General features: G+C 40.0%; 1 protein-coding gene across 2 annotated transcripts; it reads right to left on the bottom strand.

The window, feature by feature from the left end:
* Positions 1–1,312: 1,312 nt before the first annotated feature.
* Positions 1,313–14,523, bottom strand: vegfab (vascular endothelial growth factor Ab). 2 transcript variants are annotated; one of them, XM_053336567.1, is made up of 8 exons: positions 13,879–14,523; positions 11,769–11,811; positions 10,636–10,832; positions 9,887–9,963; positions 7,078–7,110; positions 4,692–4,766; positions 2,977–3,120; positions 1,313–1,873 (listed from the first exon to the last, which is right to left on the bottom strand). In XM_053336567.1, exons 1-8 carry the CDS (start codon positions 13,930–13,932, stop codon positions 1,852–1,854), a joined length of 645 nt encoding a protein of 214 aa, XP_053192542.1. In that variant the 5' UTR covers positions 13,933–14,523; the 3' UTR covers positions 1,313–1,851. The 2 variants fall into 2 exon arrangements, with proteins under 2 accessions (XP_053192542.1, XP_053192543.1); XM_053336568.1 differs by lacking the exon at positions 4,692–4,766.
* Positions 14,524–15,080: the final 557 nt, after the last annotated feature.

Raw genomic sequence — 15,080 nt, 5'->3', positions numbered from 1 at the left:
TGCTGAGAGTAGCCATCAGTGACGTTACACATAGGGGAGAGATAGGACAGCCACAGGTACATAACACTGCATATATAAATAGACCAAATTAAATATGGGAAGAAGACTGAATACTGAAAAATACTCTATAACATTATAAATTATCTAGGATGGACTATGGCATAAAGGGATAGTAAGTATGTACAAGTTCAGAGAAGAAGATATGCAATCAATAGATTCTGTATTGACTTTAACAGCTAACCAAACTACTTTGAATATTCTCTCTTAAAAAGGAAACAAAAAATAATTTAAAAAGCACTCGAAAGATTTCTCAGTACATGTTGTGAGGCACAGTTTTTCAAATGGAATCAAACTACAGTATAGGATGTTTTCAGTGGTTTTCATGTAGGACATAGCAAAACATTAGATGCTACTATTGATGACCAGTATCCCTTTAAAAGTATATGGCACTGTAATGTCTCTTCTCCTGTAGCTGATCACAATTGTGAAAGCATTGTCCATGTCAGTCCCGCAGCCTCCTTGGAGGAAAAGTAGCAATTTCTTGAAGATACAGAGAGATTTCCATCGGGTCTCCAGCTTCTATAGTCCAAAAGTAAAAGCCAGCCGATGAAAATTCATCCACCTTTTTTGAAAGGAGCTCTTCTGTGTCCTCTTCAGCCACACCCACTGTTTTAGCAGTTAAATATACAGTGCATCCAGAAAGTATTCACACCCCTTCACTTTCCCCACATTTTGTTATGTTACAGCCTTATTCCAAAATGGATTAAATTCCTTTTTTCCTCATCAATCTACACACAATACGCCACAATGACAAAGAGAATGTTTCTTTTAGAAATATTAGCAAATTTATTAAGAATTTAAAAACTGAAATATCGCATGTATGTAAGCATTCACACCCTTTACTCAGTACTTTGTTGAGGCACCCTTGGCAGCAATTACAGCCTCACAAATTCTTTGATATGATGCTACAAGCTTGGCACACCTGTTTTTGGGGTATTTCTTCTCTGCAGATCCTCTCAAGCTCTGTCAGGTTAGGTGGGGAGCATCGCTGCACAGCTATTTTCAGGTCTTTCCAGAGATGTTCAATCAGGTTCAAGTCTGGGCTCTGGCTGGGCCACTCAAGGACATTCACAGACTTGTCCCGAAGCCACTCCTTTGTAGTCTTGGCTGTGTGATTACGGTTGTTGTCCTGTTGGAAGGTAAACCTTTGCCCCGGTCTGAGGTCCTGAGCCCTCAGGAGCAGGTTTTCATCAAGGATCTCTCTGTACTTTGCTCTGTTCATCTTGCAAGAATTTCTAAAAAAAACTTTTTTTGCTTTGTCATTATGGGGTATTGTGTGTAGATTGATGAGAAAAAAGGAATTTAATCAATTTTGGAATAAGGCTGTAACATAACAAAATGTGGGGAAAGTGAACGGGTGTGAATACTTTCCGGATGCACTGTATCTTAGATCAAGAGGTTTTGTACTTTATGACTGACACAAAACCACAGTAGATTCATATCCAGTGAATTAATTGCATACATTGAATTGACAACACAACTACAACTGTATTGCAAGCCTGTTAGAATACAAAACCACATGGCGACTATTTTGCTTTTTCATCAAATGATGGGTTTAGTTTTTTGATTTGTAGCAGCATAACAATTCTGTACTTATTTTTTTTATCATGGTCTATATACACACAGATATACAGTGGGAGGAAACTTCAGTTCAGTTTTTCTTTTTGTTCTGTCAGTCCAAGGGGAATGCTTTCCACAGAAAAGAGCTTACGGTTTAAAGGTCAAAGTGCTGTGCTATGAAATATCTCTAGAATATTCCTTCATCTTGTACATCTGGTGCTACCACCTCTCTCATCTTCTTGGCTTGTCACATCTGAACAAGAACAAAAGAAAAAAAAGAGAGTTATGACCTTTACTATTTTGCCCAGACATGTACACACTTAAACACACAGACAGCTGACGTCACAGTATCACATAGATGACAAATAATTGCGCCTCGCTGGCTAGCTAACGCCCCTGAATGAGTCCGTATATATAATATAAAGTGAGTCAAAAGCCAGGGTTTAATCATGCCCTGAACGCTTAATTTTGAAACATAACAAACACAGATTCTACTTATATGGGCATGAGGCGGAAGTATGGGCGGAGCCAACGGCGGAGCAGGGAGGTTGCGATTGGTCTCGAGGACATTGGTCAATCAACCTGTCAATCACAACCTAGCCACGCCCCAATGCATATCCTGCTTTATCGTCAAATATAAAATCAGGGAGGCCAACATTTCACAAATGAACACCAGACTGCATTGAAGAAGGCTTTAAACTAGCGATTGAGACCATAAACACATTTTGAAAACGTTTACTGAGGTTAGAAATCAAGTGAGAAGTTGGTGAATTCTCCATTGACTTGTATAGAGACGGAAGTCCTTTTGAACACAAAACGGTCACCCCTGGTGGCCTTTTGATAGAATGCAACTCTAAGTTACTTCCGCATTGGCCTCCTTTCAGAGGACCGGAACTCCCCGCCTAGAGGTAACCAATTGGAAGAGTGGGTGGGGGGGCCTTAAAGAGATGGGAGCTAAAACGGCCTGTTTGAGACAGAGGTTGAACTGAGGGGCTGCATAAAGAGCCAGTGTCCGAATTCCAGAATAAAAATATAAGACTTCAAAATGTGCATGAAATGTCCCCTTTAAAATTACAGCCCAATGAAGCCTCGAAGTTGTGCAATATTATTTGCAATATTTAATTATTTTCACATTGTCAAGCCATTCATGAAATACTGATAAAAGGGAGTCATTATATTTACTATTATAATTGACATTATTCATTCAACTTATTGCTCAAATATCTAATATATTTGAATTTTGCAGTACCAGCAGTTTAGAAACGCTAATACAGATGAAAATACACATCTGACTATAGATAATTAGTGTGTAATACTCAATCAAGAAAACTGCTTGCTCTCTAAACCAACACTTACTTGCAGGTCCTCTCATTGAGCTCTAGTTGGCGATCTTTACAGTATTCCGTTGAGTGTTTGCAGGAGCACCGACAGGTCACAGGGTCCTGCACGAACAAACGCTTTCTCCTTTCTGAGCAGTGATCACAACATGGCTCACAAACACTGGACAGAAAGAGACACAGACAGAGATGGAGAGGAAGAGGGAGAGATGTGGATTATCACAGTGTAGTGTTACCATCCATAAAAATTGTCACCCTCAGGTCAAGTCTTTCTTATGCTCCACTTTGCTCTTCCAAGGCACAGCCCGACAAGTTGTACTGCATGTGATAGTTGGGTAGTATTGCAAACAGGTTCCCACAGAGCAGGCAAATATTCAAGCAGTAAAATTACCCGTCCTCACGCCCCCCAAACCTCCCTTGTTGATTGGACCGCTTACAAATGCCTTGTATGTGTTAGATATGCGAAAAGCAAAGCTCTGGACCAGTTCATGCAACACAAAACGACACATATCGGCTTTGAACCGCAGGTCCAAGATAGCACACTTCTCACTCTCACTCTTACAAATCATCAGCTCTTGATAAAGAAGACTCAAGGGCCTGCTTGGAGTTCCGTTAAGAAAGGTTTCATTTTATTGAATGAAAACTGAAGACTACTTTTCCCACAGAGAGACATTAGATTCAGAAGATGTAGATAACAGAGGCTGAAATAGACAGATGAAGGCTCAGATACTTCATTGATACCCTAATATACAAATTACAAATGAACAGACATGTATTAATTCATAGTAAGACCACTGAAGGAACATGAGATCACTTTTTCATGGTTTTTGAATATAATATGGGTGCTTTTGCATTGTTTCAGAGACAAAAGCATGCAAAGACACAAACAGTACTTGTAAAACAATTTACTGGTTTACAAATCGCCCCTACAGCAAAAAAAGAGAAAAAAACAACAACAAACCAATAGATAGCCATAACTCATATCTACACGTTACATAAAAAGGACCAGCATTATGCATGGCTTGGTAAAACCTGTTTGGAAAGATGAAAGGAACAGAGGAGACGGGTACGAGACACAGCAAAGCAGCACAGACTCAACACTGAACACAGGACCATGATTACAACCCTGATGATCCCAGCACAGATACCAGAACAGTACAAGCTGCTCTGTAAAGCCATGCTGGTGGATCTGTTTCAGTAGATGGTTCAAGTTACAGTTAACAGCTGATCTAAGATCTGTTTATTCCATCTTCTTTAAACATATCCTTTATCAGTCATGAAGCCGACTATCTGACAAAATGTTAGGAGCACCTTGTACCTCGTGTTTCTACTGTTTTTCATGATACACAGCTGGACCTCATCCCAACCATGGTTCCAGTCTCAGTCATAGGGAGTGAAGGTCTGGTAAGGTTGGGAGGAGATTAAATGGGATTTTGAGGGCAATGGGTTATGGTGAGCAAGCCTGCCGCACTTCCCTGGTTACCGCTGTTATGTAAAGTTTTGCTAAAGCTACGCTAGCAAAACACGTTAGCACACATGTAGCAATCTGATGATGTAGAACATGAGTGGGCGAGACAATGTTAGGACAAGAGCAACAGTAGCAACATGCTAATTGACGTAGGCAAATTAAATGGTGCAAATTAAAAGGGGCAAATGAGCTCCTCCCAAATGAGCTTAATTATGAGAAGTGCAACACTCAGGTGCAGGTAGGTGGAGAAGGCGGAGCTGACATACGCATCGTGAATTGTTTTGTCACGGTTTTTCTTTCGTTTTCTCTTTTGGCCTTTGCCCTTGCCTTTCCGGGGTTTTCTGGAAGAGAAAGAGGACAACAACGCAGAGAGATGCCTGAGTGACTGAAGAGAGAGTGAATAGACTGCTGTGTAAATTGATGGTTGCTAAAACCAACAGTGATTCATAGTTTTTTTTTAAAATTTGAGTGAATCAATTATCCAAACAATTAGTCATTCATAAAAAGTTATTATTTAACTTGATTTTTGTTACCGATTTACTTGTTTGGATGATAACTGTTATATCATAAGAAAAGTATCAGGCAGTGTTCACATGAGTGTCTGTGATATGTCTAATGTGGACCAGGTCCTATAAACATCAAGAGTGCAGGACAAAAATGCAACCATGTGTTGAAACATTACATTTTTACAAGCTGAAACAATCTGAAATGTGTCCTAAAGTTTGTGAATGTGATGAATATCAAATGCACTATGAGAAAATCACTTTATTGTCCAACTTGGGCTAGAAAGATAATCCTCTTTTTTGTAAAACAGCACAATGACGGCAGAGTGTGTAGTTTGAGGTTTGGCTCGACCGGCTGTTCTAAAATTTCCCAGATGAATTGAGCACAATAAACTTGGACTTCACCAAAACTACAGCTTTAAGCCTATCTGGGTCAACTCTTGAGGGCTGATTCAATTTGTTTCAGACCACAACACAATGAAAACAAGCTTATAAAAGCATACAGGGCTTATAAAGCATACACCTGGTGCTTCACAGGTGCAAGGCCTGTTTTAAACATGCATTAATACCCATCAAAAGGAAGCTGTGCTGACTTAGATTGCAGAAGCTTTTTAGCATGTATAAAGCTTATATCTTTTTATACATGTCAAGTTCTGAAATACTCAGTAGAAATGTGTCACAGAGCGATGTTGCAGTATCAATGCTGCTAATTTAAGAGCCTCTCTAACGATGCTTTAAAAACATTTCAAAATCTTTTTCCATAAAAAAGTTAATTTACCTCATTAATAAGTCTTAAAAATATATATCTACTCAACATTGTATATCCAAAATATATGAATATGCAAATCTTCATATTAAAAGTTTAACTACTAGGAACAAGATGGCTCCTTCACTGAAAAAATCATTCTCAGTCTTTCATCAAAGCTTCAATGATGTCCACATTGCACTTGTAATATTTGCATTTTAGACCATGACTGGCTTATAACCTAGCAGTAAGGTCACAAGATATACTTGGTAGATGCCTTTCATTGAGATTTACGGTGAGCACAGAGAAACTTAAGCAAACCCATGTGAAAACAGCCTTCTAGTGTCACAGTCTACTTCTGCAGGTCAAACATTCAAGGAAAGTATTAATAAGCAAAATGCATTGTTTTAATGGAGGGGACTTAAAAAGCTGAATAAAGCCTAGTAATCATTATATATGCACAACATATCATTTGCTCAGAGCCAGCCTGCATTAGATGACAAATATGATGACCAAATATCCATGGAACAGGCTGAAGCTGATGTGTTGTCAATTCAAAAATGTCCTCTTCTAACCATTACGAAATGACGTCCGTATTCAATCTGGACGACCAAAGTTAACTAGTTTCACAACCACAAGAGGATGAGTCATGCTAGTAGACCGCTCAGTAGCAGGGGGCCAACGCTAAAACTAACACTAAAGTATGAAAGAAGAAGAAGGAGTTGAATGACCCTAAGACCATCACTTTATAACAGCGTGCTAACAAAGTCAGACTCGTAAACAGTAAAGAGAAGGTCGAAGAGGAGGTCTCCAAATCCACTGTTATCTCTACGACATTTGACCTGACATAAAACCAAAATAAAACCAACAACCACCCTGCAATAGAAAGATATTAACAACTGTTCGAAGAAGGAGGATTAAAGAGTTTTAATGACCCTTAGTACACTGACTTCTGTTGCACGGAAAGGGAAGAAAAATTGAGCAAGGACCATAAACACAAAAGTTTAACAGATCTTCAGAAACACTTATCTATATCAGAGCAGCCAGGAACAGGAGAAACATAAGTCAATTGGGATGTAAACAGTAAAGATGAGAAGGGAGGAATGTAAAGATGAGATAGAGGAGGGAGGGAAGGTGTAAAGGACAAGTACAAAGAGGGCAATGAACTCATCAAATGTCACTCATTCACCTGCATTGATTATGCTGGTATTCCCCGTGTTTATCCCCTGAGAACTGCAGCTTGTTTTAATAAAATATTATCATTGTGTGAGGTGTTTTGTGTCTCCCAGCGAATGTTTGTTTGAAGGAGAAAACAGGAAAAAGATCAAATCTCAAGTCCCCATTGTCCCCCCCCTCACCCCTCTGAAAAACTAAATCTCCAAGCAGAAAGAGCGTTGTACTCACTTTTCTCTCTGTTCTTTCACTTCTTTCTTTAACCTGAAAGGCAGGAACAAAACAACATGATATTAGATCAGAGCATGCTGTTGTTTTCAGGTAAACAGATATATATCAAGATCAGTAGCAACAAAGGGACTCAAAGGCTTATTATCAGCATGGGTGGCTTGCATCAATCTCTTCAAATCATGTTACATCATCGTCTTTTACCAGAAACTGTGATGGATCTGCCTTTCACTTTCAAATCTGTGGCTCACTAAATGAACCAGACTTCTTGGGAAATTATTTAACGTTCACTCACGACATGCACTCTTGGACAGACATTCAAATGGGTGTGTTCATTGATGGAAACACACACATTCAAACACCACTACAATAGCAGGTTGTCAGATTTGTTTCACTTCTCTTCCGCGTGACAACTCTTGCCGATAACGGAGTGTGAAGCAACAAATGTGCTGGCACACTCCAGAGCCAACAGTTAGCCAAAAGTGTTAGGAAACAGTGTTTCATTCAAAAAGGTCATGGACAACCAGCCAAGTTTCCATCTGACAGATCGGTACCCTAACTCTACATCAGTATGCTGAATAAGGCATGTAAATGCATATGTGTATGTGTGTGCATATATACAGTAGGGTATATACCTAAAGAAGACTGAAACTTATTAGCCTGTACATATCGTGTGTACTCTTTTTATATTAACTACAACAAATTATCATTGTATATTATTCCAATATTTCAAACTTGTTAGCAGATATTACCATTCATTTGTGCACCCTGCTAATTGATGAATTCAAAGATCCCCTCCTGAAAATATTTTGCTTTGAATAATAATTTGTGTGTAATATTGTCTGCGCACACCAAAAAAAAAGAAAAAAAAAATTCATTACCATGTTAAACTCCTTACAAAATAACATCTACTCCCCCTCATCTCCCTCATTCAAAAATCCAGATTGATGAGTATGCAAATATTTTTCATTTCAAAGTTTTAACTAATGGACACAAGATGTGCCCTACTCTACTGGAGACTTCAAGTTTCCAAATCACAGTTGTGTAAGCTGCATAATGGACCACGATTGGCTAGTTGTGATGTAACAAATCCTCCTTGGTGGCCTTAAACTCAGATTTTCAGAGAGCTCAGAGAAACTTTCCACTTTCACCAAATGATTGCTAAACCAGCCTTCTAGTGTCAAATTCTGCACATCAGAAGAGAGGGGACTTTAAGCCCAATATTCAATCTCTCTTAGTTTTTGGTCTCTGCCAAACTCGTAATAAAAATCTCAGGGTCTTTATTGGCTAAATGCTCCACTCATCTAACTGTTCAGTAGCTAGTTGCATAGTTTGTGTGCTTTTCAGTTCTGGGCAGGTAGAATATAGTTGTTTTTCAGCGCTGTGAGACTGAAACCAAATGGTAAAATTGTGACCCAGAAAACCAAAACAATAAGCAAACAAGTAGTCATGACATCCATTGTTAATATGAGATGTATTTCAATTTTGTCGATGGGTGAGGTGGAACTAATTTTTACTCATTTAAATGCTGTTGAGTAGTTTAACTGAAAAATCAAAAAATAATCCTATAATGGATTGGAGGGAAAAGTATAATATTTGCATAATCTTGTGGAGTAGAAGAAATGTTAACTAGCATATGAAAACAACCTCAAAATTTACTTTTCACCACTGGTTATATGTCATGTTATATGCAATCTGTGCTGTATAGTAAAATCAAATCACAAATTTAGAACAGCACTAAATAGATTGACCACAGTGTCTAAAGGTATGGATAAACTTTATGGCTACCTATACAGTAAATAGTTTTAGAGTGACTCATCATATATACATCAGCAGAAAGCAGCACAGAAATAAGTTCAAATTGTGGTGCTAGAGACAGACTGGGGTTTCTAACATTACATTAAGTAGCTCAGAAAACAGACTAAAAATGACAACATTGCTCAGTGCTCTGCCAACAGTCCTGTCTACAATGTTTATTTGCTTGTTAGATTTTCCAAAAGCGTAGGAGGATGCGGCCTGTCCTCGTTGTGTTGCTGTGTCACAGTTTGCTATTTCATGATACACAGCTCAAAACCCAGCCACCATGATTTGACAAGAGATGACGAAAACAAGGCCCATAGGGAGCAATGGAAAGGTGACTTTAAAATAACAGGTGATTACCCCAAACAGAGATGGATTCATTTGTAGAAGATGATATTTGGAGAATATATGTTTCTATTACGCCAGTCAACCTCAAATGCCAGCAACACAACACTTATCTCTGATTTTTTTATTTACAGGATTTAACACTACCTATCAACATAACAGAAACAGTAAAAACACGTATAAATCTGAAGTCACTCCACCTCAGGCCTAATTAAAGCAAGTCCTTTAAATTACTGTGACTAGAGGGTACAGAAAGGACACACGCTGCTTATCTCGGAGATCAATAACTAAAGCTATCACACCTATGTAGTTCCAAGAATGACCTCTACATGCCACAGAGGGAAAACAAAGGATTAGGCACTTGCACAAATGTATCTCCTTTACTTGAGCAATGTGATGGAATGAGGATAAGCTAAAACAATATGGAGAACGCCGGCTGGGATCTGCTCCAGCCTGCTCAGGTCTTTTTAAGATCACTGAAGTAATAGAAACAAAGATAAGATACAGTATGAATCAACCTGATATGAATCTGTTAAGTGTGTCAGAGGCAAACTGAAAACACTAACTTTATATTACATGTTTATTGACCTCTTGTCTCAGTGGTTAACATTTCAGTGCTTTGTGTATGAGTGTGTGTGTGTTTGAGTGTGTGTTCAGGGTTTCTTACCTACACTCACATGCACTGTGCTCTGTAAAACTCATGAAAATATCATTTTGTTGCCTTTGGGGTTTTATTCTTTTAATCTGCAAAAAAAAGGAAAGAGGTTGTCAGATAATTGAATGAAATATTGAAGTAAAATAAGCAAAAGCTGACAGAAAACTCTGATGCAAGATTCTTTTTTTCATATTAATAGCAGAGGATGATGAGTTTTGGGGTGAAAGGATTACCATCTTAAAGTTTCAACTTGTACAGAATGCAATGGGTAACTTTCAACAGCTCAAAGGCAGAGCTTAATGTCTGAGTACAATCAGGGACAGCAACCAGGAAGAAGAGATGGGATGTTCAAAAATATCTTCACTCACTAGAAATGTTTATTTAAATAAAGAGCAGACAGGTCAGTATGAAGCAGGTTTCCTCTTTGATTTTTCCACCTCTCAGAGATTCAGACTGCTTAAAAATGCAGATCCAGAGGTGTGCACATACTCACTAATGGGAAAGAGTGAAAATGAATGTATGAAGGATAGGGTTCATTTTGGGCCAAAAAGTCACACCAGGGCAGCTCTTCGGCTTACTGTAACGGCACTTGCACTGACCAGAGGGACACTTAGGTGAGCCAGAAGTGCAGTTAACCAGCCTCCTCTGTTGTGACATTTGTGCATCCCAGTTGGGTTAAATTTGAAAAAGTAGGTCTCCCCCACCCCTCTGAAAACCAAGTATTTAAAAAACAATCAAAACAAAGAAAAACCACTGCTTACCTCCATAGTAATGTTATAGGTGGATGTAGGCGTGCACTGCATAATCTCGTCATTGCAGCAGCCGGCGCAGCGCGTCAACACCACGCAGGACGGGATGAATATGTGCTCCACCTCCTCCGGATACTCCTGCAGAATCTCCACCAGCAGCTCCCGAGGCTTACACAAACTCTTGTTGTACACCTCCATTAAAGGGATCACTGAGAGACACATTCACAGAGGATCGGGTTATAAAATGGCAGCAGAGCTCCAGACTAAACCGCTGTCTGTGAGGTTTGACTCTTAAGTACTACTGTGCTGCTGTAACAATAACACACACCTAAAAGGAGACATGATGCTGACATGATCACAGGAGAAGAGTGGATACATACATGCACACACACATTATACTTTCTATTTTTCCATTGAAATGCAGTTTGTAAGCTTATTCTCTGCGTCTCTGCCTTTGTATTCTCTCATCATTTAAGTTTAAAATTTAAATACCTGCAATATCAAACTCTGCTTCTTCCCCATTGTGATTCAGCTCACCTACAGCTATAAAATAATAGCCCGAGGTCTGTTTTTTCACCTTCAGTCTACTTGCCCCCTCACTTAGTCTTTGCAGGAGTTCTGTTCTTGAGAAACATATTAGGACACAGACAGACAACACCTCCAAACTATCACTCAGAGCAGTAGTGAGCCTAAAACAACCCCTGACTGAAAGCCCTCTGGGAGGCCAAACCAAACATACTGGGCCTGAACAATATCATAAAGTTCAGCTTCTGATTGTCCAAATTAGATTGGGCAACAGTAGGATTGTGCAAAATGAAATTGTGGGCCAAGAGGGTGAAATTCCTTTCTATAAATGAGTCTGGCCACCATAACATTTCCCCAGCTTAACCTCAAACAAGAAGGAATGCTGTACAGAATGAAGGCATCCAATAGTCTCAATTTAGTGGTGAAACTGCACTCATTTACTAGAAAGGAGTCTGGCAAGAGGGGGCAGGGGGGTTAAACTACAAAAATGTCCACCAGGAGGCGATAATTTCCCCCATATCATCAAGGTGAACCTCAAACCAGCAGTTTTTGTTTGGCTTTCTGCCAGCCAGGGAGCCCAGGGCAGATTGTATTCCCACGGTGCCCTGTGGGACACCTACCGTCATGTGGACCTCTTTCTGCGTCCTTCGGTATGTGGGCACTCTGCAAGGAGTAAAAAAAAAAGAAAGAAAAAACTTGTTAGTTACAGTAGATTGTGCAAGAGCTCAGAAAATGTGCCCTCTACTTATCCATAGTTGCGCAAAAAATATATATTTACATTTTGACATTTCTGTTGACCACTGCCAGAATATGAAAACCACACTATGTATGTTATCTTGGACTGGCCTATACACAGTGTATGAGGACAATGGGAGTTAAATGTGTAGGACTTCTACAGGCTTTTAAAAAGTTAAATTAAAGAGAATGATCTTTCCTATACTACATCATTTCCTGATTATGTTCATGAGTGTCATATTTTGAATCAAAGGCTAGAAATATACAGTGTGTTTTAACATTTACAGTACTTACAGTACCAGTCAAACGTTTTGAAATACCTTCTCAAATTGTGCAAAACTTTTGACTTGTACTGTATATACTCATATTAAAGGAACTGTAATTCTCATTTATTTCATTATTCATAAGGTTCCTTGTATAACAAGGTAGACTATGTGGTGAATACGTTTATGGTTATATATATATGCAGAGGTACAATGTGCCAAGCATAAAACAGCTGACAACATCAGCTGAACTGTAATGACCTGGAAATAAACGTGTAAATGAACTGGTTGATTTTGTTTCAGTTTCACCAAACATTTATTCTCTCGCCCCCAGGCAACGCGGATTAATAACTGTTGCCATTAAATCTGGCAAGAATTTCAGCCTGTTACTTTCCCTCACAGGGGGTAGTTGTCACCGCACCAGTCGGACCACAAAGAACTTTTGGCAACTTTCCATCACTGCGCGAGCGCGCATTACGCACAGCTTTCTCTCACTGTGGCACACACACACACACACACACGGGCTCAAACCCCTTTTTCTCACATACAGCGCAATATCTCGCCAATATTGCGTGAGACCCATTCCTGTGGCACCGGCTTTTCAGTGGCGTTTCCAGGAATGTGTATTCCACTCCTTAATGAAACGTAGAGAGAAAAAAAGAGACAGTGCGCGCAGCTGTCTCCACCCCTTTTTGGTGGCGTGAGGGGGTCCGACGTTGTGGGCTGAGAGACCCCGGCCCCCAAAACACGATATACTGTATTATTAATGGATGGGTGTCAAGCTGCAAACACTGGCCTTTAAACCGAGTGATGACTGATAATGAGCAGTTGGGGGGCATCCGGATACTATACGGTGTTGATTGGTTAGATTAGGCTGTCAGTAGTTAGTTAAATAAACACTTAACTAGATTCTCGGGGGGATATATCTCATCAGGTTAAAGAAGAGATGCTCGAGAAAATAACTAGTGTGTACTCTAACATATGTCCTCTTCCCTTTAGGTGGCAAACTCCTGTTAGAAGTAATCCTTCAAAGTCCAATCATGTTGCTGGAAAATATGCAACCTCCTACTAAAGTGGTTTGTGTACTAGTGCTGTATTTTTTTTCACCTTGAAACCTTTGCTCAAGCCTTCCTGGACTCACAACGCTTGATTAATGATTATATGGAAAGCGATTTACAGCGCGCTCTCAAACGGCCATTAAAATTCGGAGTCATCTTTATTCCTTTATGAAGCACTGTTGGTTTTATTCCGAAACTGAATGTTATATTTCAGCGTGAAAAGCCAGTGCTTATTCTTATGAAGTGGTAAAACTATGAGACCAGTCTCAGCGCCAGGAGTGAACCTGCTCACATGTCCTAATTCAGAATGGAGCCACTGCGCCTTTAAAGCGTAATAATATCTCCAAGGTGGTTTTAGAGCAGGCCTGAAATCACCCAGCGTCAAACTTCACAACAAACTTTAAAAATCATCACATATGCCACATTTGTTACACGAAAACGCACCACCCACGAGCGTGGGTTCGGTTTATATAGTGCCAGCCTTGCGTAATGGCTGTTTGAATCTCCCCAAAGCCACTAAATATTTCGGATTGTTTAAACACGAGCAATGACCTACCCAGAGGGAAGGCAAGGACGAGCTACACATTAATGACCAGTGACTACATTTCGCATATTGAGGTCATCAATGTTTTGTTCTTTATAGTGCAGTTTGCTCTCTGGATGACTCGACTCACCTTGACAGCTGACAGCGTCAGAAATAATAGTGTCAAACTGTCAATAAAGTTCATGGTGTTGGAAATCCAATCCAATGGCAGGCGACGTTTCAAAATCCAAGAGCCCAGTGTGGCGATTTGTCCACAAGCATGAAGTTTACAACAACAAGTACAACAACAATAACACAAGTGGACCGGCTAAAAATTCTCTAAATAAGGGGCAGGGGGTTTTAAAGGCAAATCCATGTTGGTCCCAGGGTCGGAACATACGATCCTTTGCGCATAACTTCTTCCTTCTCAACTGTTGCCAATGGTTTTCAAGATATCCAGAAAAACGAGAATCCAAGACGCATAACGTCTCACATTGTTCCGCAGCGGACCTTTATTTTCTTGCAAAGGAATAGCAATCCACATTACAAAAATAATCCCATGCTTGTTGCGCCATCCGTCTCCAAGTATCTGTCCATTGGAAACTTGTAGCCTACTCCTCTGTGCAACCTGAAGCCTTGCACCAGGATGACGCTCAGTGAAAAAGAAAACCGGGCAGAGAGATTCGCGTCCCACAAAACTTGCTGCTCTATTTGCTCTGGCTTTTCATTCCGTTTGCACTGTCAGTGCGCACTAAGCAGGTCAGCTCTCTCCGTAAAGACGACGCGTCCACCTCTGTCTCCGTCTCTCAATACTGTGGCTATGGGGTGGCGATAACTGGGAAATGATTGGTGGATTATTAGAAGACGGTAGGTGTGTCCTCTATGGGCTGACAGCATTGCGCGCTCTACTGAAGTCTTTTTAAAAAGTATCCTGATATCGTTGAGATATCTCTGTCAGTTTCTGCTTTTAATTCTTTCCCTAAGTTTCTGCATCCACTGCGTACAAAAAGCCAAAGATGAATATAATGGGGCCATTTACACATTCATTCTTCCAGGGGAAATGACTAATGAATACATTTTATAGGACACATTTTATAGACAATATGATCTGGAACAGGGCGATTTGAAGCAATATTAAATTTATCAAAAATAAAAGGTCAGACTGATTCAGACTAAGGTGAGCGCCACACTTCATTTCCAGATGCCCTGGTCATATTAGGGCAAATACTTTCCAGTCTCGTGGCTACCCGGGGCTGAGCTCAAGCTATGCTGCGTTTCCATGACAGAGAAAACCCAACTTGCCGAAGTAGGGAGAGCTGTGTCTGGACACGTAGCCTATAGCTCTGCGTGCGT

This window comes from Scomber japonicus, chromosome 17 (assembly GCF_027409825.1).
Source record: "Scomber japonicus isolate fScoJap1 chromosome 17, fScoJap1.pri, whole genome shotgun sequence".
NCBI lineage: Eukaryota > Metazoa > Chordata > Actinopteri > Scombriformes > Scombridae > Scomber > Scomber japonicus.
The sequence above is the reverse complement of the archived record's forward strand: the minus strand, read 5'-3'. Positions and strand labels throughout refer to the sequence as shown.

Excerpts from the sequence above, each read along its gene's own strand:
- vegfab (XM_053336567.1), bottom strand. The coding sequence starts at position 13,932 with ATGAACTTTATTGACAGTTTGACACTATTATTTCTGACGCTGTCAGCT. Across the intron at positions 4,767-7,077 it reads GTGAAAGAACAGAGAGAAAA|AAAACCCCGGAAAGGCAAGG; the intron begins GTGAGTACAACG and ends TTTCTCTTCCAG. Across the intron at positions 1,874-2,976 it reads CTCAATGAGAGGACCTGCAA|ATGTGACAAGCCAAGAAGAT; the intron begins GTAAGTGTTGGT and ends GTTCTTGTTCAG.